This window comes from Vidua chalybeata, chromosome Z (assembly GCF_026979565.1).
Source record: "Vidua chalybeata isolate OUT-0048 chromosome Z, bVidCha1 merged haplotype, whole genome shotgun sequence".
Taxonomy (NCBI): domain Eukaryota; kingdom Metazoa; phylum Chordata; class Aves; order Passeriformes; family Viduidae; genus Vidua; species Vidua chalybeata.
In genome coordinates this window covers 7,273,720-7,290,428 of record NC_071570.1, presented here as the reverse complement: position 1 = coordinate 7,290,428, position 16,709 = coordinate 7,273,720, and the positions used below count along the sequence as shown (strand labels likewise).

Here is a 16,709-nt window from a genome sequence, read left to right as displayed (position 1 = left end):
CAAATCAAAGGTGGTGCCAGGTAGCATCGCTCTCCTTCTCTCCAGGCTGAATCCAGATCTATACCTCAACCTGGCCTTAGACAGCAGAAACAGCTGTCAGTACCCAGCTGATGTAGATCCACAGTAACCTGACAATGAAAAGGGCTGGTGCCCCGTACACTTGTGAAATAAAATAAATAATTGCTCCATAAAAGGGGAAGTTAAATGAGTATGGGAAGATATTGCTGAAGAGAAAAAACCTAAAACAATCAAAAAACCCACCCTGAAATAAATTAGAGTAGGTGCTCTGGGAGCTTTAGGAAGCTATGAAATCTGACTTGCCTTGAGCTGCATACAAAAGAGGTGAGGTAGGTCTGGTGTGACTTTTTGTGCCACTGAAACAGCAGACAGAGTTGGTGCCAAGCTTTGTCTGGTCTGCCTGAAGGTGGCACATGAGAAAGGGATAGAAAACCACACACAGTGGAGAACTCCCTTTGCTTCCTCATTTTTTTGCCTCTGTGTCTGAGGCCAGATGGCTGCTGAACCCCAGGACTGGTTGCTTGACTGAGACCATGGCTGCTATCAAGGCTACAGTTGTTTAAGTTGAGGCTGAGGGGGTTGGCAGTGTGCAGCAGCAGGGAGATCTGTGGCATGACCATTTGCTGGGCTGTAAGGAAGGTAACTTGGGGAGGAGCTGGGGCCCAAATCTGTCCTGATGTCACTAAAGATAAACACTAAAGTTTATCTGTCAAACTTTGATGGACTGAGACCCTTGCTGCCTCTCCTCAGTGGTGCTGCTGGCCTGGCAAACCCATGGCTGCCTACAAATCTATCAAACAGCCACTCCATGGGGGTTTCTGCTGCACGGACCACTTTAGTGCACTGAGACTTTTTGGGAGTTAACCCAGTCACAGTGATGTGCAAGATGCTTCTCTGGGGGAAATTCAGCAAGAAACTGCAGCAACAGGGTCCTGAGCAACCTCCTCCATGGGGACACACCATTAGAAACTATTGAAAAACCACTGTCATGGGATTGCTTGGGAATTCTTATATAGAGACATCAGTCAGCTTTGGACTGCTGAGGGATAGCTGGGAGTACCGGCTATGAATCAGAGAGCCTGATGTCTCATGCTTGTGCTGGCCTTACTATTAAGCACTGAGGCGATTCTTACACTTATGTTACTGTCATACCACTCTGAGAAAGCTCATGGAGAGACAGTACAAGAGAGAGCTGTGTCCCTGAGGGAGAAGAGAAAATAAATAAATCTGATCATCAGGTTTATTTGTACATGAGGAAACAAGATCAGGGGTTCAAACAATTCAACCAATGTCACAGGAGTTGCTGGTGGCAGTGGCATCACCAGTCATGACAGTCGTGCTCCTGATATTTCAGCTTCCCTCCTCTTGACTTGCCTTAGCTCTTTGACTTCAGGCTGAATAAAGCTGCTGTCTCCCTTTGCCTCTCCCCTATCGATTCGTCCATCTCCTGCTGGCATTTTGAGGTGCCAATCACCCTGATATCTGAGAGCCAGCAGTCTGAGCTGGATTAATCGGGACCAAGGAAACGTCACAGAGCCTCGGCGCTCCCTTCCTTCCCTTTCATGTGAGACTGTGAGATGGAGCAGATAGGGAGGCTGATTGAGAGTCAGCATCTGAGCACGCTCTGGGTCTACAGGCGCCACACAGAAATGTGATCCCATCATTTAGACAGCTCTGAAGTCCCCAGGGTAATTGGTGTCACTAGCTTGTCATATCCAATGGGTCAAGATCTAAAACTTATTTTTTCCCCCTTATTAGCATTTTTATCAGAAAAATTTAAAAAAAAATAGTATGGGTCCAATTCTGATTTCACAGACATCAACATAAAAAATATCCATTTGTTTCAAGTGGATGGGAGAAGACCAGAAAGTGTTTTTCCTCTTCCTCCCACCCTGATTCCTCACCTCTCCTCATAATGCACCTGTATTATCTGGTGAGAAACAGAGGAAACTTTTGTGGTGTAAAGGTGCAGACCGCATCCTCTTATATCAGTATAAACCTTCTCTGGAAATTAAAGAGTTACTCTAGATTAAAAGTAATGCAAGAAGAGTTTTTGGACCAGAACATCAGGACAGTGGTGTCTTTACCATCTCTCCAGCTGCCTGACCAATGTCTGTAGCGTAACACTGAAGCCACTTCTGCCTGACAGCCTCAGAAAATGTTTGTCCAAAGTTGTCCATGGATTGCCTCCTGTTAATTCTTCTGGTAGGGGGCAAAGGTGCTACATCCCTTTGACAGTCTGTTGGCCATTGACCTAGGCTCAGTTGGGATTTACTGTCTCTTCCCCTCTTCCGGCAGCCTTCTCTGGCCAGAGGCAGTGTTAAACACAGCCAGACTGAGGAGGAAGCAGCTCTTCTATAATGTGAGGAAGAGAGCAGAGGAGAAAGGAAGAGACAGAGAATGACTTTGACTAGGAATAAAAATGAAGATAGCAAAATGAAAGTAAAAAAAAAAATAGAATTTTTCTAGAAAAGAGAGATTAAAAACTCCAGAAGTGCACCAAGAGGTGCAGCTGGAAGCAGAGGAGGAACTTCAGTGGAGCTCTACAGCACATCCTCACAACTCTGCATGGCTCACACAAGGGGTAGGCTGGTTTGTACTGAGTGTTCAGCAAGGCACAGGGCTATCAGAGAAGAACAGAAATGTCAAGAACTTCAAATTAAAAACAGAACATGGTCATGTGTTGAGAAATACTTGGTGCCAACACATGAGAAAGAAACAGTCAGGGAAGAAATCAAAACCTTGTGGTCATTGCTGTGTAAGGAGTATTGGCACACCAGAGTGTTATTCCTGAGGTGGTCCTACATACCTAAGGCAAGGTTTGGGTCTCCCATTAAGGAAGATGCTACTCTGGACAATGTGTTCAACAGGACTTCCCTCCTGGGCACAAATTTTGTAGGGGGCCATATTTTGCCATCAAATAGAAGAAGCACCTATATACACTGTCACTGGCTGAAAATCTGCTTCAGAGAAATCAGCTAAAGTTGCTGGGGAGTATTGTGTCTGCCTGTGTAGGCATCACCTCCACTCTCCTCCAAAATATCTGGCAAAGAGTCCAAGTTACCTGAACCTGGTCATCTCTTGCAGATCCTTGTTAATTTTAGGCTAAGGAAAACAAGTAATTTCAGAGGCATCCATTTCATAACATCATCAAGAGCCCAGCCCCCTGTACAGTCACATCTTCTCAGGTTTGGTATGTCCACAGGAAACATGAAGTTAGAACAACAGGAATTTTTCCCAGCATGTTTCAATCATACTGTTTGGGGCAGCAGGACTGTGTGTGGATATATGTCTGTGTGTATATTTTATCATTATCTATCATGCTTGATGAATCTAAAGGCATTTCTCTCATCAGCTGCTGTTTTCTCCTGTGGTCACTCCAAATGCGAGGTGCGATGCAAGGTGCAGCTGCGTACTGGTGATGTGAGGCAGAGAACTGGGATAAACTGAGGAGGCTTATTTTATCCAAATCCTCAAAGTGTAGCTGTGCTTTCATTTGACAACAATGGCTTAGCACCCACAATAAGTGCTTTGCATGGGTCCACACATGACCGAAAGTTACTGCTAGAACTGTCTTGGAGACACCTGGAAGATTCCCAGAGTCTACCCTGGATGGCATGGCTAATTTTTACTCCCATCACGTAACCAGTCCAAAAGATAAGCCACCACTTCCTTTTCTGCTCAGGTTTTTTGGCCACTCCCACCAGTTTTTGTGCATTTCCAGGTGATAACTCCCCCTCCCATGAGCATGCAGAGAGCTGCTGTCTATACTTACTGCCTGTGCATAGGCGCCATAAGCTCCAAACTGGATGGCCATGGGGTTGAACATGCCCATTTGTCCTGCCATTTGCTGCATGCGCCTCATCGTACGCTCCTTGTCCGTGTCCGCAAACTTCACCACCAGGCTTGAAGAGGCTCCCTGCAGCACAGGAGACAAAAGGAGACACAGAGGGAATGAGCCTGATGCACACCAGCTCATCAATCCATACATCTAACACTGATTTAGTAGAATGGGATCCAGGTGCTGATGTTTTCTGCGCAATCTATCAGGCTCTGAATTTTGACTTTTGCAAGAGGGTGAGAGCATTAGGAAGTAAAGAACCCTGGAGGGTGAGTGCCAGCAGCCTTGCTCCTAGCTTCCTCTAAAATTCAAGCTTCTAGGATGTCATTTACATTTTCTCTGCAAACGTTGCCTTATTCTTTCAACCTTCAGGCCCAGAATGTTGAATCAGAAGACAAAGATCTGGACACAGTGCAGCAAAATGTAGGAGGCTTTGCTGCATGAATGTGGTAGGATTTGTAGACTGATTTGTTTTGCTGGAATGTGTGAGGTCTCTGTATTCCACACCCCTGAAGTGGATCACCCTTTCACAATGCTGTGTCTTGTAACCCCCAACACCAGTGAGAAATCTCTGCCCAGCCTTGGAGACAGGAGTCAGTATGCTGGGCAGGGTCTATGTGTCATCATGAAACAGCATCTCTTCAGCACTGCTAGAGTAAAAATAGTACTGGATGGACCTGAGCTCCCACTCCACAAACAGTAGGAAGTAGAGGCTACCATGAAAGAGCCGACACATTTCCAGGAAAGATTTACAATATTAGGATTATGTCTGCAGTCAACACCAGCGCAGAACTACGGATCATCACCAGAGCTGCCTGCAGAAATCTGTGAAAAACGTAGTGCTTTTGGGAATGAAAGAAATCCCTCTCCTTTTCAAAACCAGATGAAGGGTCAATAGCTGCAATCCTTAAATTTCTGATAGGGGGCAGAGATGAGAAGAAATAGATCTACCTAGTATGGTATTTTTTGGTCTTTCTCCAAGGAAGTCCTAATTTCATGGGTTAGTTGCTTCCCCACAGGGCGGCCTCCCCAGGGAAGGAGGAGGTGTAAGGGAGGGACAATCTGGCTGCAGCCCTGACAGCAGTGGACAGTTGCCCTGGGAGCTGGGCTGCCACCCAGCCTGGGGAGATGGGCAGGTGAGCTGTCAGGACACTGACAGAGAGCAGCTGAAATAATTGTGCTCCCATAGCTTCTGTTTTAACAATCTGGTATTCTCTAGTAGAAGTACAGTCAGTGGGGAAATGACCAGCTCAGTTTCTGGCTGTGGCAGTAGAGGAAGACCAGCTCCATGCCAGAGGAGCTGAACTGTTGCAGGACCCTTGTTTCCTAGCAGAGGAGGAATTTTCTGGGATTGCACAAGAAAAATATTATTAACTGGCTTACACACGCCCCTATGTACCTGTAACCAGAAAAAATAGTCTCAGTGAAAGCAGAATTGCTCTGCTACAAATTGGGAAGAGTGTAGTAAACCACAGCTATAGACATATATATATAGCTATAGACATATATATAAGTCTAAGCTATACATATTCAATAGCTTCTTCAGATCCTCAGTTATGAATAAAGACTTGAGGAATTAACCTGCTAAAAAAAGATCCCAACAATCTAACACCACACAATGAGCGATGTTCCCTTGGATTAGCAATCTGTACTGGGAGAAAGTGATTTTCATTGGCAAAGAATCTTTCTTTTTGACCTGTTAGTCTCTCTTTAATAAATCTATAACCCACTCACACAATGTGATGAAGAGCAAAGTTTTGAAAGAAGTGCTTCAGGAAAACAAAGGGATGCAGAGACGAATGCTCCATTCAAAGATGGAGAGCAATCTTCAGCAGCTATTATAAAACCAAAACAGTAGGGGAAGTGGAGGAGAAGAGAGGAAAAAATAAAACCCCTGTAGCCCAAATTCCCCTGCATTTCTGTTGAAGGCTGGGTGACTTTTAATTTTTCTTTAGATCACATGATGCAGATATTGATCCTTCTCCAAATCACACTCTTAATTGCAGCTCATCGACAAATGAATATTTTAATGCATACATTTCCTGCTAATTATCACCTGGACCAGTTCTTAATTAGATTTCAACACTCATTTAATTAACCCTGATCCAAGAGACTGTTTGGTAACTTGCATCTAATGATTTAAACCTATTTGCAGCTGTATTGGAGGGAAGTGCTGGTCCACAGCAGAATGGGCTGTTCAGAGCTGCTGTTGTGATTTGCAGAGCAGAGCCTGAATCACGATAGGCACAATGCAGGATGGAGGATTTTGAAACCGAGTAAGATGAGAGTGTATTCATCTCAGCAGAAGAGGTTTTGAAGATGTGACCTGCTCCTGTTAGCATTACAGAGAAGTGTAAATAAGTTGGTGTCTTCTTCCTTCTCCTTTTTCTCTCAATCTCTATTTGCCCTGGAAGTCTTAGGGCCAGAGAATTGCCTCAGGCATTTGCTGATGCCTCAACACTGTTGAGAATCAAACTATTATTGTAGATGGCATCATGAAAACATGGGTAACTTCCACATGAAGTGCTTGCCCCTGGAGTGTTCTTCCCTTCTGATGTGAGTCATAGTGACTGCACAGCAGCTGTTTGACCCAATGGGATCTCATCTTGTCTCCCAAGAGATGTTTTTCTGGGTTGTCTGTCACAGCAGGACTTCAGGCCTCTTTGAACATTGCTATCATATACACAGGGCAGAAAGGCCATTGGCAAATAGATTCAAGCTAGACCACACAGTACAAAGAAAGAAGAGGAAAAAGAAGAGGTTTTTCTAAGAGTTCTCTGCAATGGGATGTGCATGTAAGCGGTTAAAAGATGTGTAGCCAGTAGAGATGCTGCATTGCTCTTGAATAAGAAGACTGACCTTGGGATTGATGCTTTCAGTGTGTGGTTCCTCATGTGCAGCTCTTTCATGTGGCCCAAAGGAAATCAGGCAGTAAACTGCATCAGATCAGCCAGTGCAGGACTTTTAACAGTGGAGCCAAATATTGCTGTTCATATACAGCAGAACAAGGCTGCTTTCTACTCCAGTAACTTCTACTAATCCACTGGATAACAATAGAAATGCCACAGAATGGGCCAGGTTTTCCATAGGGTAAAAATGCCTTAGCACTTCATCTGGACTATTTATTGCTTCTGTGAGGAGTTAAACTATGGTGTAAATCAGCTGTTGTCTGCTGGCAAAGGCAGTAGGACCTGTCTGCTCTGTCATTTACTAGTAATACATAATCTCTTCGCTCTCTCTGGTTCTTGGACTGGACTTCTTATTTTGCCAAATCCCATGAGAGTTACACTGGGTAAGTCAATAACGTTTGAAATGTACTTCTGCATTTTTCAGAGGAAAGGGCCTGTTCATTTCTCTACCCTGCAGACCCACAGTCAGAAGATACTATCATGAAAGTGAGCCTTCCTGCTGGTGCCTCTGCAATAGGCTGCTTGCAATTGGAATTTATCTCTTTTCCCCTCAAATCAACCTCCTTTTTCAAGTGCTTTGATATCTACTGATGAAAAGAATGATAGGGGCTAAGTATTATTATGCTTCTCCTATTCTCTCTTGGGCCAGCAAGTCTACTTAATATGACTATCTTTCTTCCCATCCCCCTCCCACGCATAGTAATGAATTGCTCCCCTTAGTCAGCAGAGTCAGGCACTCTCTAGGTTGGTGGGGCAAGGGAAAAGATGGAGGAAAAATCACTCTGCGCCACACTCACTTTGTAATCCCTAATCAGAGTCCTCTGTGAGAAAAACTAATTTCCCAGGCTGTCTTGACGTGTGAAATAAAGTCATTCTTGAAAACAGGAGCTTGACAGGTCGCTTGTGAAATTTCATATTCAGCTAAAAATAAAATATCCATCCATTGATATTTCATTTAAAGGCAAAGGAAAACAAATCTATTGCCTGGTTGTTGGAACTTTTTCCCATTAGATATTGTCTTCTAAATGGAGTGTATACATAGATTAAGTAAAAGCATTTCAGGAGCCCAAACATTACTGCCTGACAGCAGGGAAAAATCACAGAATTAACTAGGATGGAAAAGACCTTTGAGATAATTGAGTCCAACCTGTGACCAGACACCACTGTGTCAACCAGACCATGGCACTGAGTGCCACATCCAGTCTTCCCTTAAGCACTTCCAGCAACTGTGACTCTACCACCTCCCCGGGCACTCCATTCCAATGCCCCATCACCCTTTCTGTGAAGAAATTCCTCCTAATGTTCAACCTAAACCTCACCTTAAGGTGAGATTAAGACTGTATCCTCTTGTCCTATTGCCTGGGAGAAGAAACTGACCCTCACTTGGCTACAGCCTCCTTTCAGGGAGTTGTAGAGAGCAATGTAGAGGTTCCCCCTGAGCCTCCTCTAGGTTAAACAACCCCAGATTCCTCAGGCATTCCTCATGGACTTATGCTACCCTTCACCAGCTTTGTTGCCCCTTTCTGGACACACTCCAGCATCTCAACATCCTTTCTAAGCTGGAGGGCCCAGAATTGGACACAGTATTTATGGTGGAGCCTCACCAGTGCCAAATATGGGTGAAGAATGACTTCCCTGTTTCTGCTGGCCACACCATTCCTGATACAGGCCGGGTGCCTTTGGCCTTCTTGGCCACCTGGGCACACTGCTGGCTCACGTTCAGTCAGCTGCCAACCAGCACCCCCACATCCCTTTCTGCCCGGCCGCTGTCTAGCCACTCTGTCCCCAGCCTGTAGCAATGCAGGGGGGTGTTGTGGCCAAAGTGCAGGACCCAGAACCTATCCATTGTTGGAGTCAGCCCATCCATCCAGCCTTTTGAGGTCCCTCTGCAAAGCACTCCTACCCTTCCACATTCCTCCACAACTTCGTGTCACCTGCAAATTTACTGATGGTGGACTCTACTCCCTCATCCAGATCATCAATGAAACAGGACTGGGCCCAACACTGATCCCTGGAGGACGCCACTGGTGACTGGCCACCAGCTGGATGCAACACTGTTCACCACCACTCTCTGGTCTTGGCCCTCCAACAAGTTCTTAACCCAGAAAAGAGTGCTCCTGTGCAGGCCATGAGCTGCCAGCTTTTCCAGGAGTATGCTGTGGGAGATGGTGTCAAAGGCCTTGCTGAAGTTCAGGCAGACACATCCACAGCCTTCATCTGGTCATCAAAGATCAGCTTAGTCAGGCAGGACCTGTCCCTCCTAAACCCTTGCTGGCTGGGTCTCACCCCTCTATCTTGTAGGTGCTGTGTGATGGCACTCAAGATGATCTGTTCCATAGCCTTGCTGGGGACCAAGGTCAGGCTGACAGGTCTGTGTTTTTATAGACCCTTCTTCCAGCCTGATGGATGCATGTGACACTGGCACCTCCAGCCATCTGGGATCTCCTCAGTGGGCCAGGACTAATGATAAATGACGGAGAACCACTTGGTGAGCTCTTCCACCAGCTCCCTGATCACTTTAGGATGGATCCCATCTGATCCCATAGACTTGTGAGCACCTAAGTAACTCAGCAGGTCTCTTTCTGCTTCTGCTTGGATTACAGTGGGGCTGTTCTTCTTTCCATCCCTGTCTACTAGCTCAGGTGTCCAATTGCTTCTCCCTAGAACAATATTCTTAGGAAATGTTATGTGAAGGTCTGGCCTTGCAGAATATATGCCTGAATTTCCTTTTCCTGCCTGTCCTATAAATCTGCTCTGATTCAGTAGGTTACTAATTTCTACAGATGGTTAGACACCTTTTTCCTTCAAAACTGATGAATCTGGACCTAATTTGCTAAAGTCATTAAACTGTGTTTCACTTTAAGCTTAGTGAATCTCCTGCTGGAGGCAAACATACATTTAAGTACTTTAACACAAGAGTGTCTCATGTAGGTGGACCTTTATACCTTTGTTAGCTCAAATGGAGCCAGATAAAAGTTCTAGGCTAAAAATATTTTTTAAAAATTTTGTTATAATAAAGTTACAGTGTCTAAATCTCTTGAGTATAAGGGATCTGAATGTGCAGATCCTATAAAATACCTTCCAAAATGTCAGCCATGAACACAAAGATGCTTAAATGAGTAGGTGCTGCTGGATGCTCGTCTTTTGGGCAATGACTGTATTCCTAAGTGTCACCACCAGAAATGGGTTTGCTTGTGGTGAAAATTTTGCCTTAGCACTCCCTTTGTGACTACAAAGCAGAGCTGGGAGGATGCTGACCTTCAGCAAGACAATCAGGGTAATATTTCCATGCAAGGATCCTTGATGTTAAGGCCCAAAAGCCAAAGGAGGATTTATTTGCTTTGGGCTCTGTCATCTCAGGCCATTTGGCATGATGCCCCCTAAGTTTGAAAACGAATTTGGAATTTTTTTGGAAATGCCTATGCAGCTTTATTGAAAAGAGGGAGGGCTGCTGAATTAGACAGTAGGGTTTGACTCCACCCTGGGATTTTAGGCAAGCTAAAAAGAAGCTACTGTCCAATTAAACTGTAGAGCACTGGGAATTTCTGCTAGGCAGAAATGTAATTACCCAGGCTGGAAGGTGACCAAAAGACCAGGACTAACATCCCTCCCATCTTGTGAAATATGTTATTTTTCTGCACTCAGGGCTTCAATTTCATGTCTCATCTGAAAGATGAGTAGGACAGCAGTTACTAGGAGCTATTTCCACTTTACAATCCTGAGAGCCAGTTCAGACACTCTTGAGAGTGACAGAGATGGAGAGGGGAAAGGAGGCATTCATCCAGGACTGTAGTGATGGACCCTTTGATAATGCTGCTCCCTCAGTAGAGAAGATTCTTCATGCAATGTCTAAGCAGAGAGAGTTGCTCCAGGTACTTCTCCTCACAGGTCTCCGAAGCTGTTAATTTATTTGGAGTGGAAGCTTGATTTAGGTTTTATTTGCCCGTACACTACTTACCAGGTGTCTCTGAGAGCTAAAGTTATTGCTTTCCACAGGGCAACAGAATCATTGAGTCCTGGTGTCACTGTACCCAATTCTAATTAGGAAGAACTCAATATATAACCCGGGTGTTAGTATGCCTCTCGAATCAAAGCCAGATATCTGAAAAACCTAAACTTAAAAGAGTTCTTCAAGCACTTTTTTCAAACATTTTTCCAGCTCAGTCTATGAATGATAAAAGTCCTCACAAAATCATTCACCTCCTTTCATTCATTATGAAGTGGGAGGTATTGTTAGACCAACAGACTAGAGATTAATTCTTGATATTTAGGACTGTTAAAGCGGTAAGTATTTTTTTTCTCTATTTGAAGAAAAACATAAAATTAAGAATCCAAAACAAAATGTTGTATATTTCCCCTTTCCAATAAGAGCAACATGGTTTGAAAGATTAGGTATGTTTAGTTCCATATTAACTAAAAATATATTTGCCCATAAAATATCCTTATATAAAAAAAAGCAGCTTAATATTTTTTATAAATTATTATTACTATTAAAAACATATTTGGTAGCTGCAGTATAGATACATATGAATGATCTTTCCATTGAGTTAAACAAGCAAAGATGAAAATAAGAGAAGTGGAATTATTCCAGGATCATAATGTGAATTGACTATTGTCAAGCAAAGCAGAATCTCAGCCAGGTATGGAGATTCTGATGCTCCAGGACTCTGCTCACAAGAACTCCACACCTCTTTGGCACCTCAGGATGAGGACATGAACAGCCTATGAAGACTTGGGGAGAAAAAAAAAGAAATTTATTTACCCAGCTTGCCAGCCCTTCCTTGAGGAAGGGCTGGCAAGCTGGGTAAATAAATTTCAGCTGTTCATATGACAAAAAAGAACATTTCCACGACACTGCATTCCCAGCAGCCTGCACATGACTGTTACTCCTGATGACAGATCCCTGTCATGCTGCAAGACTCCAGGTTATGGTGGTGCAAACCGTGTTGCTCAACTGAGATAGTAAAAGATTTGAATTTTTGCATCATGTTTAAACTGAAGATCTCTGAGCACTGTCCAGCCATGGGCTGGGCCAGATGGGCTTTAAAGGTTGCTTCTAACCTAAACTTTTCTATGATTCCACAGTTAATTGAGAAAATATTCTGCTTTCAGAGAGGTGTCACCCATGTTTTAATACAGGGAAACAGATGGTCAACTGAAGCGATGAAATGGTGTAAATTCAGTGAAGCTCTCCTGGGTTTTGGTGAAATAAGAATCTGGTTTATGTTGAAGGATCTGCCCTTGCTGCATTCCACTCCACTAAGATTGAAACATAGCACCTTCACAACCACTATTCCTGCGAGCACCAACCAGACAGACCTTTGGAATGGGAAGCCAAGCATGCTCTTCTGTGTGATTTCACTTGCCAGTGGACATCTGAGGCAAAGACATTGGTGTTTGGTAGGATGCTTCACATTCATGAATTTGTGCGAGCTTCAACTGAGAGTCTTATTTGATAGTCATTGTTTTGATTCTTTGTTTGATTCTTTGAGGACATCTTTGTCCTCTAAAAATTAATTTTGAACTTTGCAAAACCCGTTTGGATAATAGCTACTGCATCACTAATGCTATGTTTTGTACTGGGTTAGCTTTCTACCATTTACTAAGATCTTTCTGTTTCCCTCACAAAGTGTGTGTTATCAGTACTGAGCACACACCTGAGCAAGGCTGGGAAGGAATGAATTAAAGGGAAAAAATGAGTAGCATCCAGAGTGATTTAATGCTGATCCAGAGCCTACTTAACTATGTAGGAAGCTCCCATTGATATAAATGAGGCTTAGATCAAAAGATACAGGAAGAGAAAAGGAAGAAGAAAGAAATGCCCCCAAAGCAAGCGGAAGAGGTAAAGACAATGCTGATATCTTTAATCCTTATTAGAGGAAGGTGGTGATACCCAGTGGAGCTACCTCCAGTAGGCCAGAAACTCCCTGGGCAGGCAGGGACTATTTTATGTCTCCCAGGCTGGAGGCTTGTCAATGACTCTGATATCCCAGGAAGGTCATTGCTTGTGAATTATTCTAGCCCCCAAGTGCTAATCTCACACAGGTTAGACAAGAGTTGAGTGGAGCAAGAATTGCAGGAGCTGCTGTTATCACCAGGACCTGGGCAATTCTCAGGCATGGCATGAGCCTGTTCCTGCTTCCCCATGGCCACCTCCATGGCTGCTGATTTAATGCCCAGCTCCCCTTGGACCTGTGAAGGGATGGGTGGGTGCCAATCAAATATTTTTTTTCAGAAGGAGGTAATGTGGCTCACAAGCAGTTATCGCTTGTATCCCGTTTGAAGGTGGTGAATGCTGTGGGTCAGAGGGAGCAGAGAAGTCCAGGGAAGATGTCCAGTGATCTCTCTCATGTCCCACAAGTCCCTTCAGTGTCCTGCTCAATGACTGTGGGGTTTTGGAGATGTAGCCAGAGAAGAGAAGGCCAGCTTTAGTGCCAGCATGATTCACACCCCGTGCCAGGCAGCCAGGCTGCCTGGATCTCTGCTCTGGGACCCAGAAACATTACTAATTAGTTAATTTATAAAACTGTGGGAGAGGCAGGGAACACAGTCTTACATTTTTACTTTTTATAGGAAGAATTAAGGGAAATTATAGCAACACTGGGAACCTGCTGTCCCAAAGGTTGTAGAATCAGCAGTCTTGATGGATGTGGTGGAATGGGGTCTATGAGCTTTTTCCCCCCTCCATCCAGAGCCCATTGCCCAGTGGAAAACAAAGATGAGCTATCAAGAGTCACTGGACTTTGGTGGTAGAAATGGACTTTGGTGGCTGCAAACTAACAAGTAGGTATTACATGTCCACTGCTTTTTTTCATCCTAAAGGACAACACACACCTTTATAAATGGTGTTTAAGTAACATATTCAAAAAATCATTCATTACTGGAAAGAGGGCTAGGTCTGCTGCTGGTGACTTATTAATGGGTTCCTAAGGTATTGCTATTTTTTAATACAAGGAATGGATGTGCTGTGCTTTGACCTGAGTTAAACAAGACAGCCTCTGTTGCACAAAGACATTGCAAGGAATGTTCTTTAGAGAGTTCAAGATCAACAGAAAAGAGAAAAATAGGGTCAGAGTCGACATCTCCATTTTCACCCATCAGTTTGTCTAACATCAATCATGTAAAACCAGGCCTCAGCCTTCTGCATTAATTTGGACAGGTGGACTGACAGTGATGGTGCCTCACTCTTCCCTAGGCTTTGTCACTTTGGGCAAACTCAGCCAAACTCAGGTATGAGTCATGAAGGACACTTGGATGCTGGAGTTTCATCAGCTTTCAGCCTGGACTACCCCTGAGAATCTCCTCTTTATGTTTCTGTGATCATGTAAAAGAAAAGTCTAATGGATTTTCCATTTCTTATTTTAGTTTCAAGAAGAGGACGCTCAAGGGGAGAACTTACGGCTCTCTATGACTACCTGAAAGGAGGTTACAAGGTGGGGACTGTTCTTTCCTACTTTGGTTGCAGTGGAAGGTCAGAGGAAATGCTCTTAAGCTGAGACAGGCGACATCCTGACTAGATATTAGGAAAAAATCACTGTTAGGGTTGTCAGGCTTCGTAATACATTACTCTGGTGGAGCACCATCCCTGGAGGTGTTTAAAAGGCATCTGGATCTGGGTGATGTGGTTTAGGAGTTAGAAAGGCAGTGCTGGGTTGATAGTTGGACTTAAAGATCTCCTCCAGCTTTGATGATTCTGTGATACTGTGATTCTATTTACCCTGACAGCCTGAGGGGCTCAGTGACTCTGTCTCTACTGACTCTCACAATATGACTTTTATTTATTGAGAACTTGAGCCCATGCTGGAATCTCAATGAAAGTAAATTTGTTGGTTAATTAATATTCTGAATTGTGATCTATTTAATTGTTATCTGTTTCTACTGTGGGTTTGTCTGTGGTTCTGTTTAAGTTACTGGGATGTTTTGAAGACATTTTCAGTAAGTGATGGGATGAACTGAAGGCTTCAACTTTGATATTCTTAATTCTGTATTTCTCACATATCAATAAATATTAAGATTTAGATTCTTAAGTGTTCACTGGTCATTAATTCTCTACTGGAACCAGGACTAAGAACTACTGCCACTTGGCTAAGAACAGGCTAAACATATAGATCAATTATGTAATAGACTTGTTCAGTCCTATACATTGTATTATTATTTCTTTTGCTTCTCTCTTGTGACTTGTCTACTAAGGAGACATTCAGATAATCTAATTGCAGGCATTTTCTAAACCCTCAGCTACTCAAGACAGTCTCTCTCAGGTCCTAGACCCTCTCCATCAACTGTAACAAAAGTGTAGATGACCTTGAAGTTTTATACTTTGACTGACACTTTGAAGTAATTCATCCAGCCAGGTTAACCCTGGCCTTTAGTTAGCAAACTGCTGAGTGTAGGAACTGTCTTGTCAGAGGTTTTTATGGTGTTTAGCACACAGCAATTTTCTCTAGGAACAACAGTAACCACATTTCCAACAGTACTAGTCTGAGAGGATGTCTACTAGAGTTTCTGGGAGGATGAAAAGTTCTAGTTAACGAGAGACCTGCAAATATGAAGCTGTGGCTCCACGCACCCAGCTCACAGATTTGGATGACTTCCCGAAGAATGTGTCTTGCTGGAAATGGAATGCACTACAGCTTTTAAACAGCAGCCTAACTACCCCAACTTTGTGGAAATGACAAAACCTTCTGAGCACTAAAGGCTGCCATGAGCCTGAGGGGAGAAGGGGAATGTGCAGCTGGATGTGAGTACGTACTTGCAAAGAAGGGAGGAGCGATGAGGAAAGTTTCTCCTATGAAAGAAATGATCTAATTTGAAGCAAGTCCCTCATGGGAAGAGCTGTGACAGAGGCTGCTCTGTTCCTGTTAATTTTCACAGTGCAGCTGTCAGCGGGTCTGTAAATAGTACTCTGCGAAGCCAACGCTTCCTATCCACACATCAACCATTCAATTAACAGAAGAACAGAAGAAGGAAATAAAGTGCACCACAGCCTTCTATCACGGCTTTGATGTTTTCCAGCAATTTATGAAAGTGTACACAAATCTAATTACAAGCCCCACTGCTTCCCATTTACATGGAGCTCCTCAAGTTCAGAGCTGTTTATATCAAAATAATTGTTAAAAATACCTCGGCTGATCTACGGCATTGTGGCCCCCCACTCACCGGAGCCACCAGGCTGCTCCTCCCAGGGAGTTCTTGCCGACTCAGTGTTTTGGTGCAGCCTGCTCCTGCAAAATCTGCTTCCCCACAACTTGTGAGCGCAGCACCCAGGCTGCAGCTTCATCATGCCCACAAAGGCCCATTTTCCTCCTTTTCTCCACCTGCTCAGAGCTCCTTCTGCAGATGCTGCACTGCTTTCCCCTCCACCCCAAATTCACCTAAATATCCCTCTGCTGTGTTAGTAGGGGGTGAGCACAGCTGTTCAGCCGGCTTCCACAGTGGGGCTGTGTCTGAAGGCAGCCTCACAGAGCTCTGCAAAGTCATAGCTGCACCACAGGAATGCACAGCAATAACAGAGGCAATCATTAGTGTGAGCTGGGGGTGGTTTCCTTGGAGGGGTGCATGAGCATCCAAAGCCAGGAAGATGAGAACCAGTGCCCCATTTGCCATTAGCTTGAAAGAGGCCACTGCACAGGACAAAGAGACTTGTTTAGTGCCTGGCATCCCTGCCCATGCCAGGGCATTGGAACTAGATGATCTTCAGGGTCCTTTCCTACCCAAATCATTCTGTGATTCTATGATTCTTGGGGCAGTTTTTGATACTCTCATACTCTCTCTTACCTGATAAGTCAAAGAGGTAACAAATTCCTTTAGCTTAAAAAATGGGAAAAAAAATCTCTTAAAGTGTGAAGGCCTGGACAGTACATTGTCTAAGGAAAGAAGACAATTTTTTCACCTGACTATTACCCATGTTTGGTTGGGAGTCTTTGTATTATGGGTGGACTTCC

The 16,709-nt window shown here is 44.1% G+C and overlaps 1 protein-coding gene across 1 annotated transcript in view; it reads right to left on the bottom strand.

The window, feature by feature from the left end:
* CELF4 (CUGBP Elav-like family member 4) overlaps window positions 1-16,709 on the bottom strand; it is a 696,627-nt gene that overhangs the window by 75,658 nt on the left and 604,260 nt on the right. The window contains exon 6 of the mRNA XM_053932292.1: window positions 3,794-3,937. Within this exon, the coding sequence (XP_053788267.1) occupies window positions 3,794-3,937 (144 nt within the window). The remainder of the gene's footprint in view (window positions 1-3,793; window positions 3,938-16,709) is intronic.